This window comes from Saccopteryx leptura, chromosome 2 (genome assembly GCF_036850995.1).
Source record: "Saccopteryx leptura isolate mSacLep1 chromosome 2, mSacLep1_pri_phased_curated, whole genome shotgun sequence".
Classification (NCBI taxonomy): Eukaryota; Metazoa; Chordata; class Mammalia; order Chiroptera; family Emballonuridae; genus Saccopteryx; species Saccopteryx leptura.
In genome coordinates this window covers 272,416,322-272,436,108 of record NC_089504.1, presented here as the reverse complement: position 1 = coordinate 272,436,108, position 19,787 = coordinate 272,416,322, and the positions used below count along the sequence as shown (strand labels likewise).

The 19,787-nt window shown below is 45.4% G+C and overlaps 1 protein-coding gene across 5 annotated transcripts in view; it reads left to right on the top strand.

Annotated features, from left to right (window-relative positions):
• HHAT (hedgehog acyltransferase) overlaps positions 1-19,787 on the top strand; it is a 287,861-nt gene that overhangs the window by 220,952 nt on the left and 47,122 nt on the right. For all 5 annotated transcript variants that reach the window (XM_066366058.1, XM_066366056.1, XM_066366059.1 and 2 more), the window contains one exon: positions 17,434-17,578. In XM_066366058.1, the coding sequence (XP_066222155.1) occupies positions 17,434-17,578 (145 nt within the window). The remainder of the gene's footprint in view (positions 1-17,433; positions 17,579-19,787) is intronic.

Here is a 19,787-nt window from a genome sequence, read left to right as displayed (position 1 = left end):
GATAATATTGTTACAATGTGAATTCTCTCCCCATGCCCCTTATACACTCTCTCCATAGCATTCATCCTTCACCTGTTTTTTAAAGATAGATCGAAAGATATCTGAATAACAAGGATTATCATTCCTTATTTTACATATCTTCTTCATCTTCAACCTCAAAGCTTTGTCTTGGGCATGCAGTATAGTGGGATTCCATTTCTTGGTGTTGATAGAATGACAAATACTCACCGAGAGACTAGGCAGAGCTGAGTGTAGTAAATAGCAAGCCCTCTGATGTTCTAGACAGGGCTGTTGATTGAACTTTTTGCCATAATGGAAATATCCACTGTACTATCCACTGCATTAATCACTAGCCACATTGAGCACTTGAGAGTTTTAAATTTATTTAATTTTAATTAATTTAAATCTAAGTAGCCCCATGTGCCTAGCAACGTCCATTTTGAGCAGTGAAGTTCTAGAACATATTGCTTTCTAAGAAAAATATCAAAAAAATGTATAGTATTTGACTCTGCTATAATTTAGAATGATCTTCATTAATGCAAAGTACTTCATATATCCAACTGGCTACTTCATTTCTTCACTCAAATATCTCACAGATATCTCTCTCTGACTTAGCACGTGTAGTACTGAACTCCTGTACCCTTATCTCTCAGTAGTTCCAACCAACTCCTTTCCTTTGAGCATTCTCTGTTTCTACAAATGGCACCATTATCTGTCTATTCAGGTCCAAAACCATGAAGGCATTCTTTGTTTACCCCTGTCTCAGTTCTTCCTGTGTGTACTGTACATTTTATCTCTTAGGTAAATCTTGATTTATTATTATTATTACTTGTTTCCATTTCCACTGAGTCATCCTAATCCAACCGTTCTAATTTCTTGTGAAGTCTACCACGTAGCTTCTAACTAGTTTCCCTGCTTCCACTTCTGCCTTCTTCAATTCATTATCCTCATAGTGCTGAGTGATGGTTCTCAATAAAATCTTACCCATATTCTTGCCCTCCTTAAAATCCTGAGTGGCATCCCATTTTCTTCGAACAAAGTCCACAGTATTTAAGATGACCTGTGTGAAGCCTTGCTTGATCTTGATCTTGCTACCTCTTCTCATCTTTTCTCCCCTTCTCCCCTCACACTCTGTTCTCCTTTTTATTGACCTGCCTGGCCCCTCCAGCCTCAGCTCCCATACAGCCTCTTCCATTCCCTAGGATGCTCTCTCTTCTTTTCCTCCACCCTATTCATCCTTCAGATTTCAGCTTGAATGATGCCTTGTAAGGGTACCCTTCACTGACCCTTCTAAGCCAATCAAGTCTCAACAACTCATGTTGGGCACCTGCTACATGGTCTTGTCTGCTGAACTTGTCACAGTGGCAATAGAATAGTTTTATATAATAACTTGTGTGATCCTTAGCTGCATTACTGCACTGTAAGCCTCATGAGGTCAGAAATCTGTATTGACATTTATCTCATTGCCTGGCACAGAGTAAGCATGCATTAAGTATTTGTTGAATGAATGATATTTTCTGACTTCACTGAGAGAAGTATAAGAGGAAGTGAAGTAGGTTTATGCAGCAGCCTGAAGAATAGATTGAATACTGGAACAACTTGCTAAGGTGAGGCTTATTAAGCATCATACAGGGAGTATATTTTATTTTGTAGCAGGGTAGATACTAATTGGTCTAGTAATAGCAAAATGCTATTTTAATGCTCAGTGCACAAAATATAGGAAAGAAAGGGGTAGGGAGGAATCAGCCTGCTGCTTTGTGAGAGGGGGGATTATTGGCTGTGACTCGCCGGAGGCAGAGCTGCAGAAAGCTAACAAAACGCATTTTTCATTAAGCACCAAGCTGTGTGGACAAAGAGATGAGTTACTGCAGAAGCAACACAGCTTTTCTCTATACAAGTGCTCTCCCAGGGAGCCAGAATTTGTGTTCAGCATTGAAATCTTCTAATAGGTGGAAATGGTTTGAAGCATCAGTAGACCGACTGTACTTCTTGCCAATTCTCAGTGTGATCTCTCCTTTGAAGGAAGACACCTTCGGGCTGCTTGTCAGGTATTCCAACACATGGAGAGTCCACGTCCCAAGCTGTCACCCACCCGCACTCCTGATTTCCATTTCATCGAATAGCATAAATGTCTTCCTCCCTCTTCTCTCCCCCTTCTTTACCCCAAGAGTGTCCCACTAAGCTGATTTATATTCTCTGAAGCAGCAAAGTGTCTATTTATAGGCTAAACCGAGGAAACATGCCTCCAGTGAAAACCATGGAGGGTCTGTCAATACTTCTGGGAGGGATCTGACGCCCTAGTGTCAGAAAGAACTCAGAGACCATGGCTCTGGGTGATGTCCGTTTAGTTTATCAGCTGTATTGAACAGTTTGCTTTTGAAAGTATATAGGCACAGAAATCCCAAGAGTTGGAGGGATCAGCCAATTTAAAAGGATAATTGGTTGTAAAATTATCAACATGATCCAACCAATGATTACTTAGTTCTGTGGAATCCTAACTCACCAGCTGGCAAGATGTATGTTATTAGTGGCCTGATTAGAAAACCCTTTCCCAGCCCCAACTCACTTGCTGGAGAAATACAAAGCCAACTGCTCCGAGACGTTGTTCTATTTGGCGATGGCTCATGATCTATTCCTCTGCTACTTAGTTCATTTTAACAAATAGAGATCAGGTGCTCACTGTAGATAAGCCATTCTCTCCATGCTGAGCTCACTTGTACAGCCAACCTTGTCCTTCAATTCCTCATTTGTTCATTTATGAAAAAAAAAGGCAAAGCATGCTATGTAGAAGACAATTCGCAGAGCACTGGAGACCTTTGAGTGAAAGACACGATTCCTCCCTCCTAATTCCTTTTTTTGCTTTCTCCTTCAGTGCTTCAATGCAGGTGGTGAACTGAGCTGTCGGGGTATAAATGTAGAGTCTATTGATAATATATTTCTACATGAATAAAGTATCTTGCCTCGATTCCTATCAGATGGTCATCTTTAGTGCCTGCTTTGGATTAAAGAGGCAATAAAACCATAAGATAAGAGTTTTTTTTCTATGAAGACCTAAATGATCTATATGAAAAATTGACTTGTCTCCATAAACACCAAAAATAATGTCTGGGTTAGGCTTTCCAGGCATTGCTCAGAAGAAAGGTCCAGGCAAGAAGCAGACATTTGGGATGATGTAGATGATGTTTGGAGCCATGGAAATGTTTGAGACTTTCTAAAGAAAACAAGCAGAAAGAGAGACAAGGCAATAGCCTAGGACTGAACCAACATTTATTTAGAAGTTAGATGGAGGAAGAAAGAGGAAAATCCAGAGGGTGATTTCACAGAAACCAAGAAAAAGGGAATTTCATGGAGGGAGTGGCCATTGGTATTGATGCCAGTAAAGGGTCAAGTAAGGTGAAGTTAAAGAATGGTCTTGGCCCTGGCCGGTTGGCTCAGCGGTAGAGCGTCGGCCTGGCGTGCGGGGGACCCGGGTTCGATTCCCGGCCAGGGCACATAGGAGAAGCGCCCATTTGCTTCTCCACCCCCCCCTTCCTCTCTGTCTCTCTCTTCCCCTCCCGCAGCCAAGGCTCCATTGGAGCAAAGATGGCCCGGGTGCTGGGGATGGCTCCTTGGCCTCTGCCCCAGGCGCTAGAGTGGCTCTGGTCACGGCAGAGTGACGCCCCGGAGGGGCAGAGCATCGCCCCCTGGTGGGCAGAGCATTGCCCCTGGTGGGCATGCCAGGTGGATCTTGGTTGGGTGCATGTGGGAGTCTGTCTGACTGTCTCTCCCAGTTTCCAGCTTCAGAAAAATACAAAAAAAAAAAAAAAAAAAAAGAATGGTCTTGTTGGCCCTGGTTGGTTGACTCAGTGGTAGAGCGTCGACCAGGCATGTGGAAGTCCAGGCATGTGGAAGTCCAGGCATGTGGAAGTCCCAGGTTCGATTACCAATCAGGGCACACAGGAAAAACGACCATCTGCTTCTCCATCCTTCCCCCTTATCTCTCTCTCTTCTTCTCCCACAGCCATGGCTCGATTGATTCATGCAAGTTGGCCCCAGGAGCTGAGGATGGCTCCACAGCCTCACCTCAGGTGCTAAAATAGCTCGAGCTGGGACTCGAGTAGGATGGTCAGTAGAGAGGAGAAGACAAGCTAGGAAAGCAGCACGCACACAGACTAAAGTCAGAAACGTTGAAAAGCCACGTTGAGGTGAGAAGGCTGACATGACAGAGATTAGAGAGGCCAAATGGTCCCCCTTTCAAGGGATTGGATGCCAAATTTAAAAATCTAGAAATGCAAACCATTTACCCAAATAGGAGAGCATTAAACTAAGGTATTAATCCCACACTTCGAATTAGCCTGTTGTGCCAGCTTGTTAGCACTCACTGGGACTCTTGTGATAGCAAAAGCAGGGCACGTTGTTATGAACAGAGTCCCTTGGTGGAGGACGACCCGTGGGTTCCCCCCTCTGTTGTCTCCCACTGAGGAGGATCATTAACAATGCAGGAGATACAATGTGTGATTCGGGGGTTGTACATCTTCTCTCTGTGGGGATCTGAGCCCAAGCCTTAACCCCTCTGGTCTGAGAGGTGGGATTCTACAAATAATTCCACCTTTTAGTTCAATATGTTTAATATGGCAGAAGTATTTTCAAAGGTTCTTTTTCAACTTTCCATTACTGAGTCTATGATCTGACAGAGAGAAGGCTTTGAAAGAGAGTCAATTTTCAGTTATTTGTGGACTGACCAGAGTGGGGTCGGGCCAGCTCCTGAATTTTGGCTGCCTTTCCAGTCCCTTTCCGTCAGCCGAGAGCAAGGCAGGGTCAGGCGCTCGTCACTCGCTGTATGTTCACACCCCCTGCTAAGCGCACAGCACAAACTCTCCTCCTGGGGAACTGCAACCTGAGAAAGAAACACTGAGGCAAAGACGAGAGCCCTGGCTTGAGTATAAGTGGTTAAAACTGGCTCTTCTAGGTGGTTAGTGGGTTAGACTCTTCACCTGAACGTCTCTGATGTCCACACCTGTACAGCACAGAGAAATGGTGGTTGTGATCATCACAGTCTAGTGCCAAGCAGTTTTCCCTTGATGAACCCAGGAAAAGGCAAAATCTTATTATGTACATGGTGGAGATTTGGATGTATGTTTCTAGACTGGGGTCTCTTTTCTGCCAAGGAAACCTAAATTACTCATTGGAAGTGGTAGAACTTGGGTTTCCAGTGTTCCTATTATCAATAAAGGGGTGAGATAGCCCCTCCTTCCCAAAATAGTGTACACATATTAGTGCAAAATATTTTCACATATATATTTACTTATGTGTTTTTATGTATTATGTACAATGTGTATTATGTATATGAGATGTAGTCTCTCTCTCTATATATATATGTATATATATAAGTGAAGTGTGCTGTGTATATTTGTGTGTATTGTTATATTGTGTATATTAATTTTTTTAAAGTTCTGAGAAGTCAGAAATGTGCAGGACTTCCAAAATATCTTACATTCCTCCAAGACCTAGAAATAAATGTGGCTTAAAAAAGCACACTGAGCAGCTGCTGGCCTTGTTTGAGATGAGCTGTGTTGGAATCAATGTACTTGTGATTACCAACGTGTATTGAAACACACAGCTTAAGGTGGCTCTTGCATTTTCCTCTGGTGTCAACCCTGTAGTCCCCCCAACAGGCTGGAATAGGTACTACAACAGCCACTGTCAATCCCCTGAGGGGTGGCAAGAAAGGGTTTTATTATAAAAGGTGCAGGACATCTGTCAAGTTGACTGCTGCTATTCAAAGTGATGATGTTGAAATACTTCCACTGCAAAGAAAGATGAAAATGAAGAGTAAAGAATAATATATATATATTTAATGAAATTTTATTTTTATTTAAAAAGCACTGAATAGTTTATGGAAGGTTATGCACTAAAAAGTTAATGGTGGTTAACTCTTACTAGTGGGATTATTTGCGATACATATTTTCTTGCTTTTGCCCATTTATATTTTCAATCTTTCCTACAGTGAATATCTATTGTTATCTAATTAAAGGGTTTGACAGAAGGGAGAACAGGGTGGACTCACTCTCAGGAGGCTTCGCTTGGCTAACCCTGGATACTTGATTCTGTTAGAATTGAAGGTTAGGGTTGTCTTTCTCGGGAGCAAACTCAGGCGGGTGTTGTATCTGCCGTCCTTTGTCAAAGAAGAAACAGTGCCAGCTCCTGCACAAGGATCTTTTTTCACATTTAACCATCATAACAGCTCTTCAGGGCAGGTGCCGTTACCTCCACTTTTATAGGCAAGGAAGCCGGAGACTGAGTTCAGCAGGTATGTTGTCTCAGAACATAAAAACACATGGTTAGTTCAGTTGGAACAGGAGTCAAATCCAGTTATGCAAGATCTACTCTAAGCTTCTTTGATTTCAGACCGGAAGAGGTCTTCCTTGGTAATTCCTGTGCACTTAGATCACGCGCTCACTGCTGCTCATGCATATCGGGCATTAGATCAGTTGACATTCCAGATCTCAGTTCTTGGATACTTGTGTATTTCTACTGTGGCTCCTCTCAACCTATCTGTGGAATAATTCTTCTGAAAAAGTGTCCAACTGAAATGAGAATGTTCACGAAAGCGTTTTACCCCATTATCTCACATGCTTTTAATAGTAGCGTTATTGGTAAGTATTATCATTATCTCTGTTTTACAGTGGAAATAAAGGAAACTCAGAAAGCTTAAGAAATGTGTTTATGTTTCAAAAGTTAAATCTTAGCATAAAGCCTCATTTCAGTGAGTAAATAGGAGAGCAGTCTCCATTCCTCCCACTCTCATGTTCTCCCATCGGCTACAATTTTCAGTTCTTAGTGGTTTCAGATATTTACCTCTTTCAAAATATAGTCCATAATTTATTTATGGATTATAAATATTACCATGAGATTTTAGCATCAGACCTACTTGCTACTTCTCCCCTAATGTAATAAAATCTCTATTTTTGGTTAAATCAGCACTCAGTGTTCATATTATCATCACTGTGTTAAGTGTGGCTCACTACCAAGCCTGTTAATATACTATAATCACATTTCCTTTCCTTTCTTAGTCAACTGTTTTGTCTTCGTCAGATTAAAGATTGCCTTGCTTTTTTTTTTTTTTGTATTTTTCTGAAGTTGAAAATGGGGAGGCAGTCAGACAGACTCCCGCATGCACCCGACCAGGATCCACCCAGCATGCCCACCAGGGGGCGATGCTCTGCCCCTGGGGGGGGGGTCCGCTCTGTTGCAACCAGAGGATTCTAGCACCTGAGGCAGAGGCCATAGAGCTATCCTCAGCGCCTGGGGCCAACTTTGCTCCAATGAAGCCTTGGTTGTGGGAGGGGAAGAGAGAGACAGAGAGAAAGGAGAGGGGGAGGGGCGGAGAAGCAGATGGGCGCTTCTCCTGTGTGCCCTGGCTGGGAATCGAACCCGGGACTTTTGCACGCCTGGCCGATGCTCTACCACTGAGCCAACCGGCCAGGGCTGCCTTGCCTTTTTTTTTTTTTTTAATATTTTTTTATTTATTCATTTTAGAGGAGAGAGAGAGAGAGAGAGAGAGACAAACAGACAGACAGAAAGGAGGAGCAGAAAGCATCAACTCCCATATGTGCCTTGACCAGGCAAGCCCAGGGTTTTGAACCGGCGACCTCAGTGTTTCCAGATCAATGCTTTATCCACTGTGCCACCACAGGTCAGGCGCCTTGCCTTTTTTGTTCGATTTGTTTACTATCACCACTTTTTTCCAATCTCTCCAACAAAATTGAAAAATCCATGCGGTCAGATATATCTGTTAGTCCATATGCTCTTTTCCTTTCTTAGAGAATCTCTCTTTTTTTTTTTTGTATTTTTCTGAAGCTGGAAATGGGGAGAGACAGTCAGACAGACTTCCGCATGCGCCCAACCGGGATCCACCCGGCATGCCCACCAGGGGGCGATGCTCTGCCCACCAGGGGGCGATGCTCTGCCCCTCTGGGGCGTCGCTCTGTTGCGACCAGAGCCACTCTAGTGCCTGGGGCAGAGGCCAAGGAGCCATCCCCAGCGCCCGGGCCATCTTTGCTCCAATGGAGCCTTGGCTGCAGGAGGGGAAGAGAGAGACAGAGAGGAAGGAGAGGGGGAGGGGTGGAGAAGCAGATGGACGCTTCTCCTTTGTGCCCTGGTCGGGAATCGAACCTGGGTCCCCCGCACGCCAGGCCGATGCTCTACCGCTGAGCCAACTGGCCAGGGCTGAGAATCTCTCTTGAAGGCCTCCCATCCTCCTTTCCCTTCTTGGTCATTTCTCTCTGGGTCCACTGTTGTCCTGGCATGTCTCTTCTCCTCTCTCCTGTGCTGAATCCCTGTGTTTGGGCCCCACCCAGCTCTTCTTGTTTTTTTCCTCCCATTGATATGGTGGAGCACATCCTTTAGTAGCTTCCTTCAAAAAGGACCATGGTGGTAAAATTTTTTTAGACCTTATTCTATCCTCATATTTGATCTATTATTGGAGCACTGAATTCTAGGGTAAAAAGTAATTCCATTTGATTCTTGATTCTTTATTCTTTGTATAATACTCTGTTTTTCTCTCTGGAAGCTCAATATAAATGTCTTTGGTATTCTGAAATGTTGCTGTCGCTGTTGCCCTTCAGGTTAGAGTCTCTCTGATGCAATTACTGTAAGAAAATCTTTGTCGTAGGGTTGGAGAAGGAGGGAGCGCAGGGTCTATAAGCTCATTACCTGGATTTTAAACTAACCTCCTTAATTTTTTCCTACACGTTCTGCATTGCCATCTAGGATATATGGTTAGGCCTCCCACGAGTCTGGTGTATGAATGACTCTTCTTTAGCATCTGGTATTCAGGTATCTTAGCTCTGCTGATTCCTCCACCTGTCTTATAAAAATGGGTTGGCTTTGCTCACCTGCTCCTTACTTCTCTCCTATCTGTGGTCTGTGGATTTCTACCATTTTCAAATGTTTACTTTCATTTTAATGGGGTTTATAAAGACAGCAGAGATGTCTCATCTACTATATTTAACTGACTGTTGCTAGAAGAGTGTTCTGTGCTATCACTTGGTGAATCATTTCGCAATGCTTCACCTGCTTGTTAGTTTTAGACTTTTAAGTATCAAATTTGCCCAAACAGCAGGCCTTGCCCTAAGCTGTTGTTTTTATTTTTGAGCAGCATATAGCTGAGGCTTCAGCTGTCACATGCTAGGCTTATTTAATAGTCCTGAGGGACCTCAATGCTGCTTGGAGAGGGAGACCCCAGGATCATGAGCAGCCATAGCTTGGGCGTGATAGTCATCTGGCTTCCATCTTTCCACCCATTCGCCTCGACTCTGTACTCAGGGGAGGTGGCCAGGATCTAAGGTCATTTAGTGGAAAGATTTCTAGATTTCCTTTGTTATTACTATTATTTTATGTTTTTAATTGATGAAATCATTCATGACCATATGCTCTTGAAAAATAAGTACAGAGAAAAATGGAAGTCCTTTAAGACAGCTATCCCCCCAAACAAACTACACTTTGCTCAGTTTCCTCCCATAAGAGGTAACCATTGTTACCAGGTTGGAGTATAGTTTTCCATACCTTTACTACTCTGTGTGAGCATGTGTGTGTTTTAAGAAACGTATATATATTCTAAAATTTGTACTTTTTTTACTCCTCATGGTATGTTCTGAAACCATTTCTGTATTAATTTATGTAGATTTGCATAACTGGACATGATGCGGATATGTCATAATTTGTTCAGCTACTCTTCTGTTGTTGAAAATTTAGGTTGCTTCTAATTTTTTTCTTCTGCAAATGCAGCTGCAGTGAAGATGCCTGTTCATGCCTCCTTGTGTGTATGTGTAAGTGTTCCTCTAGGGCAGACGCCCAGAATAGAACAGAGCCGGAGCTGGTGAACTATGAACAAAGTCAGGTCTATTGATTGCTTTTCTATGGCCTGCAACTAAGAATGTTTTTTACATTTTAAAATTGTTTTGTTCAATGGTCCATACTTTCCCCAGAGAATTGAAAGATCACCTTTAATATATAGTAAATATCCACCACATATACATGGGTTCACTTTGGGGCTCCAGTTCGTTGCATTTTTCTATTTGCTTTTCCTGTTCTAAGTACTACTCTCTGTTAGTAAGATGGTATCATCTGCATATCTTAAATTATTGATATTTTTTCCACCAACTTTCACTCCTACTTTCTCTGAGTCTAGCCCAGTCTTTCATATGATATGTTCTGTGTACAGACTAAGATAAGGAGATAACATGCACCCTTGTCTGACACCTTTGCCTGTAGGAAATCTTTACATCTCTCCATATTCTTTTCTGACAGTGGCTTCCTGGCCACAGTAGAGCCTCTGCTGTTTTTAACTGGACATTTAAGCTGTAGAGCAGATGACTTGTCTATTTAAGTAAAACTAGCTTTCCCTGCATCCCTGTAGGCATTCGATTCTCTCTGAGGAGCACGCATTGCTTAGATCTCAGTAGCAAACAGAGATTGGACAATTTAACTTCATTGACCAGATGTGTTTTTGAAGCTTAGGACACTTACACAAAGTCAGGAAGCCTTGCTTTTGACTGCCTTTGTGTGTTTATTTGGCTTGGATGTAGGATGAGATGGAACATTAAGGAAGCCAGGAGATTGTGTAACTCATTTAGGGCAAAGAGAAGAGAGGTGTTAGATAATTATTGAGCACACAGAGTATGCACGGGTCTTGGGTGCTGCAGGTTGAAGAATAAGCCACCCCCTTGTTCAGAAATTTGGCGTATTGGTAGGAACGTGAGAGAGATGGGTGACAGGTAAAACGCACACGTTAAGTGGAATTGGTCAGGGTGCCTGGAGGAAGGAGTCGGAGAAACGACCCCTGGCAGGTGGGTGCAGAGATGGGACGGGGCCCTGGAAGGACTTGGGAACTTGAGTCCCCCAGTCCTGAGTGCTCTGCTCTGGCTGCCCTTCTCTTTCACAAGAGCTAGAGTTGCTCATTTTGTTGCCTTTGGTTCCATCTTTACGGCCTGCGGGGTATCTTCCCACAGTCTCCCCCCTCGCCATTTCCTCTCTTACCCTCTGGTTAGACTTTTTTTTATTAGAAAATGAAAAACTTCAGTGATTATTTGAGAGAACTGTGTCCAGCTGCTCAAACCCACCCAGTTTCTGTTTTTAGCTTCTTCTCCACTTAAAAATAAATAGCGTCAGGGCCCACTTGCCAAGCCTTTGTCACCATCTCCAGCAGCCATTTCTCCAGCCCATCTGCTCCCCCAGATGCTCGGCCTGCCCCTTTTCCAGGGACAAGTTGGGGCCCACGAGCACAGCGGCCGGCGGCCCACCGCACCATCTGCCTTCCGCCCTGACCCAGATTCCGCGGACCGTAACCCCGGGCCCAGCTTCTTTGCCCCAGCCGGTCCTATGATTTCTAGGGACAGGATGTTGACTGGAAAAGATAGAATGGCTGCCATGGAGATAGGAATAAACACACATGAGGCCTGGACACAAGCCACCGACGCCTCACAGCAGGAGATTCAAACTAGTTTGGCAGAAGTTTAGTTCAGCCCTAAGGCTTACTTTGTTTGGGTTACATGCCTCACTTTTAGAATCAGTGCCTTAGAGCGAAGCTTAAATTCACTGCTCAACTGTCGTAATAACACCCCCACACCCCAGCTCTTGGTTCTCCGGTCAGAGACTGTGCGCTCACATGGAGGAATTTGAGGGCTGCCTCTGCATTTCTGGAGGTTCTGAGAGGCTGGCTGTATCCAGGCCTGAGCCCCTTGGGCCTGAAGAGGGGGTTATGGTGACATTAACATGGAGAGAAACTGCCCCAATCTGTCATATAGGTCACAGTCCATGCTGGAAAACTGGGCGCCCTCCCTGGGCACAGTGATGCTTTCTAACCTGCTCTACCTCCTGTTCCTCCTCTTCCCCTGGTTTCAGGGTGTGGGGCGAGGAGGGTTGGGACTGGGGCATATGGGTGGGGGCACAGCGCTCCTCCTGCCTCTCACACTGATGTCGGGGAGTGGGAGGGCTGGGGGGACCTAGCACAGGAGCCGTAATCAGCCCTTTTCTGCCCTGAGGTGCATTTTGCTGGGCCCCGGGGGAAGGGACAGAGTTTGGCAATGTTCCTAATGGAGGAGGAAGGGAAGCTCTGTGCCACCACGCGCCAAGGAGGACGTCAGCTTTATAAAGAGTGTGGACGAGAACCACCCTCTCTCCAGAAGCGCAGGACAGTTCTTCACACACGTCGCAGGGTGTTCATTCTCCCCGGCTCCTGCCCATCGAATGCCACAGTCACCTCTTGGCAATTGTGTTGTCCTTGGGTCAGCAAAAGTGGCCATCACTTTCCCCGACATTCCCTGGGGGACAGTACCTCTCCCACTTTTTGCTGTGGGGACATTGAATTGCCAGACTCTTCTATCTGGAAAGAGACCATGACACCATGACCAGCCTAGAGCTCTTTTTTATCGTGATATATTTGTGTTGATGAAAATCAGATTCTGTTTACCAGTCATTCATTGCCTTATCCCATCAAGTTGGTGATCTTTGTTTTCATACCTGATGGCTTTTCACTGTACCCTGATCTGTTTTCCCATTTCGTTTACAATTCTTCAATGTGGGTTCTCTTACCAGGGGTGTTTTCAAGCATCTAAACCCTGAGGAGGGATAATTAACCTATAAGGCTTGGCCCCTGCCTGCACATGGACAGCCCACACCCTAGGTGTGAAAGACCATAGGAGTAGGACAGTAATTGCTGTAGGACTTTCAAAAGAGCAAGTGTAAAGGAACAAAGAGTTTAAAGTGGGAACTTTGGTCCTATGGCCCCGGAGAGTCAGAAAGTCGTATTTATTGATGGAGTTGGCTGAGCCAAGGGACTGTATCTTTCCAGCTTTGCTTATGTGACATTTTTCCTCCTGGGACTCCAACGTATAGAACTTTCCTCTAGAGCAGTGATTTTCAACTGGTGTGCTGCAAGAAAATTTAAAACATGCAATTCCTGACTAGTCAGGGGCACTGACCTCTTTTTTCTTAGATTGTCCAAAAAAATAAATATGACTATAGCCAACACAATAGCCATCCAGTGTGAACCATCTTGAATCTGTCTTGAACCATAAATATATAGGTCATTTAATAAAGTTTTATCTTATTGGTCACGTTCATAGTAAGGTTGTATCTGCTTGGTTAGTTCTTGGTACCAGGAATCCTTATACTCAAGTATAGGCACCTGATTTTCTAAAAAGTCACTTTGGAGCAAAAAGGGTAGGTAATTACTATTACTATTTTTGTGTGCACATTAATCAAAATTATACTTATATTTTGTCAGATTGGCAAAATATGTATTTTTTGGCGCGCCACAGAATTTTGGTATTTAGTTTATGTGTGACGTGAGAGGACAGAGATCGAAAATCGATGCTCTAGAGCAGTGTAGTCAACCTGGTCCCTACCACCCACTAGTGGGCGTTCCAGCTTCCATGGTGGGCGGTAGTGGAGCGACCAAAGTATAAATAAAAAGATAGATTTAATTAGAGTAAGTTGTTTTATAAAGATTTGTTCTGCCAAACTACTTGGTAATTATTATTGTATGCTTTAACTTGCTGTAACTCTGCTTTATAAATTTTATAAAGTAAAGTTACTTCCCTACTTTATAAATCACCATTATTGTGGAACCGGTGGGCAGTTAGAAAATTTTACTACTAACAGAGATACAAAAGTGGGCGGTAGGTATAAAAGGTTGACTACCCCTGCTCTAGAGCCTTGGTCGGCAAACCGTGGCTCACGAGCCACATGCGGCTCTTTGGCCCCTTGAGTGTTTAGCAAAGACCAGCTTAGGAGTACTCTAATTAAGTTAATAACAATGTACCTACCTATATGGTTTAGGTTTTAAAAATTTGGCTCTTAAAAGAAATTTCAATCGCTGTACTGTTGATATTTGGCTCTGTTGACTAATGAGTTTGCCGACCACTGCTCTAGAGTGTTTGTGAACCATTGCTGAGGCCTGATGGTTCCCAAGACAGAGAAAGTCATCCCTGATGTCAACACGCTTCCCTTCTACAGTGTGTCCAGGGAGCCTGAAGAGGAGAGACGGTCACAGCCGAGACTTAACGTCCCCTTTGCTGTTAATGACTGCCCTCCTGTGGACTCTCTGGAGAGACCCCCTTTGTCCTTCCTTGTGGTCCATCCTTCCGCTCGTCCCCTGACCCACAGTGAAGAGAAGCGATGCTATGTCAAGTGCACTGCTCCTTGGCAAGGCTAATTTTGTCAGTGCAGAGAATGGGGCTATTAGTTAGAATTAGGTTTTGGATTTCTTGATCGTCATCTATTCCATCTCCCGGCCACTGCCCCAGGGGATGATCAAGAACTGCCAATGACCATCTGATTTCTTCTGTGAGTTTTCCTAGTGCATCGATGCCAACAGCCTGTGTCTTTAACATTCTTGCTTTTTTTTTTTTTTTTAACTTAACTCTGTCTAAAATTTGAATTGTTGTAAGTCGTTTCAGATTTTAGATGTCTTCTTTCCTATCTCTGAGACTAGAGGCTCCTTCACATTTGCTATTATTTTGGCATTTTTCCCCTTAGCAGGAATAGGAATTTACTGACTCCTGTAGTTGTGAGAGATACTGGGGCAGTCAGAGAATTAAGGGAAGATCCATAGAAACTGGGGCCTCAGGGTGGTGGGGAGCCCTGTGCTCCAGCGCTCACTCTCCTCGCTTCCTTCCTCGCTCTGCCCTTGCCCCTCAGCTCTGCCTCCTACTAGAACTTGCACTTGTCCTTGCCCGGTACCAGGTCACCTGGCACTGTAGCCCTGCCTAGCAACCCAGTGAGAAGGGCGTTTTCCTCTCCTAGTGTCTCTCTATTGATTACTTAATAATTGTATTCATTTCCCATAAAAGGAGAACCACTTTGTACTTAACCAAGCTGTGTGTGCTCTCTGTTATTGACTTTAATAAGAGAAAGACCACATGGGGCTTTGGAGCTCCCCAAACAGGATGTAAGGTTGGGGAGACTATGGGGTCAGAACAGAAGTACGTAGCAGAGTGTCTGACTCATTGGGTCCCGTAGAAATCAAGTGTGTTATCCACGTCCCTCTACCTGGAGAGAGTTATTTGGACCCATTTATGCCAACTAAGTCAATTTGTATTTTCTTGATTTATCATTCTGGATTTTTCCCGCTGTCTCCCTGCTTCCTCTCACCTGGCCTCCCCAGTGATGGCTAACTGCTCTAAAACGCAGGAACTGGTAGATTAATGTCTCCTGCTCTCAGAGGCGAAGAGCACTGACTTACAAGCCTGCTTTGTCCCTGTTTCTCATTCATTGCCAGTTTCTGTACTGTGTAATTACCTTTCATCTGGTCTTGTTTGACAGTATCCCCTGCACATGCTTGTGGCCTCTTAGAGCAGAGATAGGGACTAGAGGTCATCTTGCCTGGTGTCCTCTAACCAGGAACATGTCAGCATCACTGAAAAGCTTTCCAGAACAATCATGTCCAGGCAAACAACTTTGTCAGTGCCTACTGCTCAGCGCATGCATGAGAAGGCCACACTGTCACATGTGGTGGCAGGAAAGCCATGCTCCAAGAAGGTACTGGGGGAGAGAGCCATGGCTGGGGAGATAGACGATAGCAGCCATGTCTGAGCACACAGAACAGGTGCTGGGGGAGAGAGCCATGGCTGGGGAGATACACGGTAGCAGCCATGTCTGAGCACACAGAACAGGTGCTGGGGGAGAGAGCCATGGCTGGGGAGATACACGGTAGCAGCCATGTCTGAGCACACAGAACAGGTGCTGGGGGAGAGAGCCATGGCTGGGGAGATACATGGTAGCAGCCATGTCTGAGCACACAGAACAGGTGCTGGGGGAGAGAGCCATGGCTGGGGAGATACACGGTAGCAGCCATGTCTGAGCACACAGAACAGGTGCTGGGGGAGAGAGCCATGGCTGGGGAGATAGACGGTAGCAGCCATGTCTGAGCACACAGAACAGGTGCTGGGACTGGCAGGAGAGAAAAGGGGAAGTGTCAGGAATATATTCTACAGATTGTCAGAGGACACTGACTGAAGTTTACACAATAGCCATAGGTAATCCATAGCAGGATTCCCAGAAGTAAGTAAGAAGTAAGTCACCCCTAGCTTAGTCCTCTTTGCCTGCCAGGAATCCGGCTCATTCAGAATTCTAGCTGTCATTGGAGCACAGCTGAAATCAGGATGCAGGTGGCCACCCCAGAGATATGCATGTTTCAGGAAGACACTCAGGAACTGTCCCTGGACCCTGTGCTTCCTCTCTCTTTTCAATGTTTTTGGATGAGGCTGAGGTATTTGTCGGACACCCTGGGGCCTTGTGTGTCTGGCTGTTACAGTGTATCTGGTTCTCATTCTAAACACACAGTCCCAAGAACAGACCTGCGACGTGCTCAGGAGGCTCCCACACTCCGACACAGCACTGAGACCTCACTCGAGGGCCACCAGAAAGGTCAGAGCTAAGGAATAAAGGCTTTGCTGACTTTATGAAATCCTCGAGAAGATATTAAAAAGGGAGGAAAAAGTGCAATGCCAATCTCAGATGGATGAGCAGAATTCTTTATCATCAGTGCTGGAAACACATCCCTCCAGGTCCTTGCATGTTTCAGGGCTGATAAACTGGCATTTTCTGGTGCTGCTGCAAGCTCAGTATTGGTGGGATGTATACCCTGAGCTCTGATTCGGGGCACGGAGTCGACTTGTTCTGATCTCCTACACCCTGTTCATGGGATTCCTCCTTGTAGTGGGTCAGACTTATGGGCTAGCTAGCTTCCCAGGGTCAAGTGAACTGGTCCAGAAGATCGCCCTGATCTTGACCTCGTTACATGGGGTTGTGCTTGTTATCATGGAGAACAGTTCAAGCAGTTCTTGTGCCTATAGATTTACATGCAGAAAATGTATAGAGGCATTCCAGCTAAATCTTCACTAACTTCATGTTACATGCGTCAGGGGGAAGGAAGCCCATTTTGGGGAAGCAACTTGGGGGTGCGGCACTTCTTTCCTTAAACCAGAATGAGCAGGTTGCAGGAACAGAAGTTTCATGACCTGTTTAAACAACAATTTTAACCTGAATAGCAGTTCCGGCTCTGGAGGAGGCATTCTGGACTGGTGACCGTGATCAGGAGATCTGGATGATACCTCAGTCTTATTTTTCAGCCCTTGTGATGAGGTGCTCTTGCCTCTCCCCCCAGAGGTGAATTAAGGTCGGTTGAGGCCCCAGGCACAGAATAAAATATTGAGTTCCTTAAAAAAAAAGAGAGAGGGAAAATAAAAATACATGTTAACCATATTTTTTAATAAATTAAAAAAATATTATGTACTATTAACATTAAAATTGCACATATGAAACCAAACTTGGTGTCATTAGAAAAATGTGTAAAGCTGGGGTTTTGCGGGGCCCTTCAGAACTTGGGGCATGGGCGCATGCCCAGTGCGCCTGCTGTTAATCCCTCCCTGTCTCCCCCCCTTGCCCCAGGTCCAGCTCCTCTCCCCGCGGGCTCGCCGTCGGTTCCACGCTGCCCTGGCCTCTTGTTCCACCTCCATGCTGATCCTGTCCAACCTGGTGTTTCTAGGAGGCAACCAAGTTGGGAAAATCTACTGGAATAGGATCTTCGTACAAGGTAAGTTGTCAGTAATGCTGTTTCCGGTCAAGTTCTTGTTTTCCATACATGCACTTGGTATCTTGGATGGGCACGGTGGGGGTAGCGGGTGCAATCACTGTTCTATTCATGACATCTGACCTACAAAAATACCAGCTAGGAATAATTCCCTGTGTTTTGATGTACCTCTTATCTACGACATGCGACCCTTAACGTCAGAATGTACTGTTCCAACTCTCCCAAACTCTAAGTTACCCCTCCATTTTTTTTTTTTTTTTTCATTTTTCTGAAGCTGGAAACAGGGAGAGACAGTCAGACTCCCGCATGCGCCTGACCGGGATCCACCCGGCACGCCCACCAGGGGGCGACGCTCTGCCCACCAGGGGGCGATGCTCTGCCCATCCTGGGCGTCGCCATATTGCGACCAGAGTCACTCTAGCGCCTGAGGCAGAGGCCACAGAGCCATCCCCAGCGCCCGGGCCATCTTTGCTCCAATGGAGCCCTGGCTGCGGGAGGGGAAGAGAGAGACAGAGAGGAAAGCGCGGCGGAGGGGTGGAGAAGCAAATGGGCGCTTCTCCTATGTGCCCTGGCCGGGAATCGAACCCGGGTCCTCCGCACGCTAGGCCGACGCTCTACCGCTGAGCCAACCGGCCAGGGCCACCCCTCCATTTTTTTCCCGTGTTCTTATCTTGCTGTCTGTAGATCCCAGCTTTCAGTATACTGCAGTCTAACGTTGTCCTACATGCCGCTCTCAAAGTCCTACAAAGAGTGTGCGCTAGAGGCCCGCTGTGCTCTCCCGAGGCAGGGGTGACCAGGTTTGCCATGGCCTTTTGTGGGGGGTGTTTTTGTCTGAGCACTGGGATGCCAGCCAGCACTGCCAGCTGACTGCAACAACATTACGTGTGTTAAGTGGTTCATCTCACTGTCCACACAAAGCCACACATGCAGCAAGTAAAATGCTAGTTTGTAGGAATCACTGTGAAAACACTGCATTCCTAATTGATCATCATTTCTTTAAAGTTACCATTTCCCTGAGGCTGGGACTAAGAGTTACATCACATCCTTAAGAGAACTGGGAGAAAGGGAAGTACTCACAGTACATGTTGCTCTAGCCAGTTCCCTGTCTGTTTCCCGGACCAGTGACGGGTTTGTGCCTTTGGTTTGGGAAGCTTCGCGAAGCAGTGATGATGTGACTGTGCATGGCTTGGCTGTCACCTCCACACGGTGGCAGGCTTGGCTGAGCCAGGCTAACAGGCCACGAGAGAGCCTCGTGCTGCCTTCCTCTCCTCACTACGATGCCTGTCTTTGATCTTGCTTTCTGAGAAATGTCTTCTCTGATAGTTCCTAAAAAGACCACGTGCTTTTTAAGTGGAGCCTGCCCTTTAATAAAGATAATGGGGAGATAATAGGGTGGAGAGGATCTAAAGATTAAAAATGCTTCTAGAGATTGGTGACAGTGTCTTATCTTGCCTGTAACCAAACATAGTACCTAGCACAATGCCAAGAATGCCAAGGCTCGGGGTGAAAATGCTGACTTGTGGTTTGCTGGTCACATGAGCAAGAAGGCTCTGATTTTTGCTTCAGTCAATCAGACACATTGACTGTTTGCAACTTGCAAGGCACTGAGAATGCAGGGATGGAAAAAGCACACGCTAATGCAGGACCCAAACAGGCAAACAAAAATGTGTTGGGAGATTCAGGTCATTGCTGGCCAGATGCATGACTAACTGTCGAAGGCATAGGATGGAGTGGGCGACCTTCCTGTGGAAGGAAGGTGGACTTCCCAGAGGAGGTAGCATTTGAATTGGAGTACCAATCACCATAAGTAGGAACTTACCAGATGGAGAAGGCAGGGATATGGGGGTATTTAACCTCGCTGCTGTGTCAGATCCTTTCAAACCTCTCAGTAATTTTCCCCCATAGAACTTTTTTCATCTCACAATTCATCTCACATCTCACAATTTTTCATGTCACAAAATGCATGACAATGGCTTTTTCTAAGCAGTGACTCCAGACCCCAGACGATTTCCATTTTGATTTTCCACAGCCTGTCCTGGCATCATAGAAGGGAAGAGACATGGGGATGGTGCAGGGTACTAAATACTCCTGCAGGGAGTGATGTGTGTTCTGTTCACATTCCATTGGCTGGAACCAGTCACGTGACCAACCTAAGTGCACGGTTGCAGGGAGATATGGGCAAGAACACAGGTATTAGTGCACTGTGGCACAG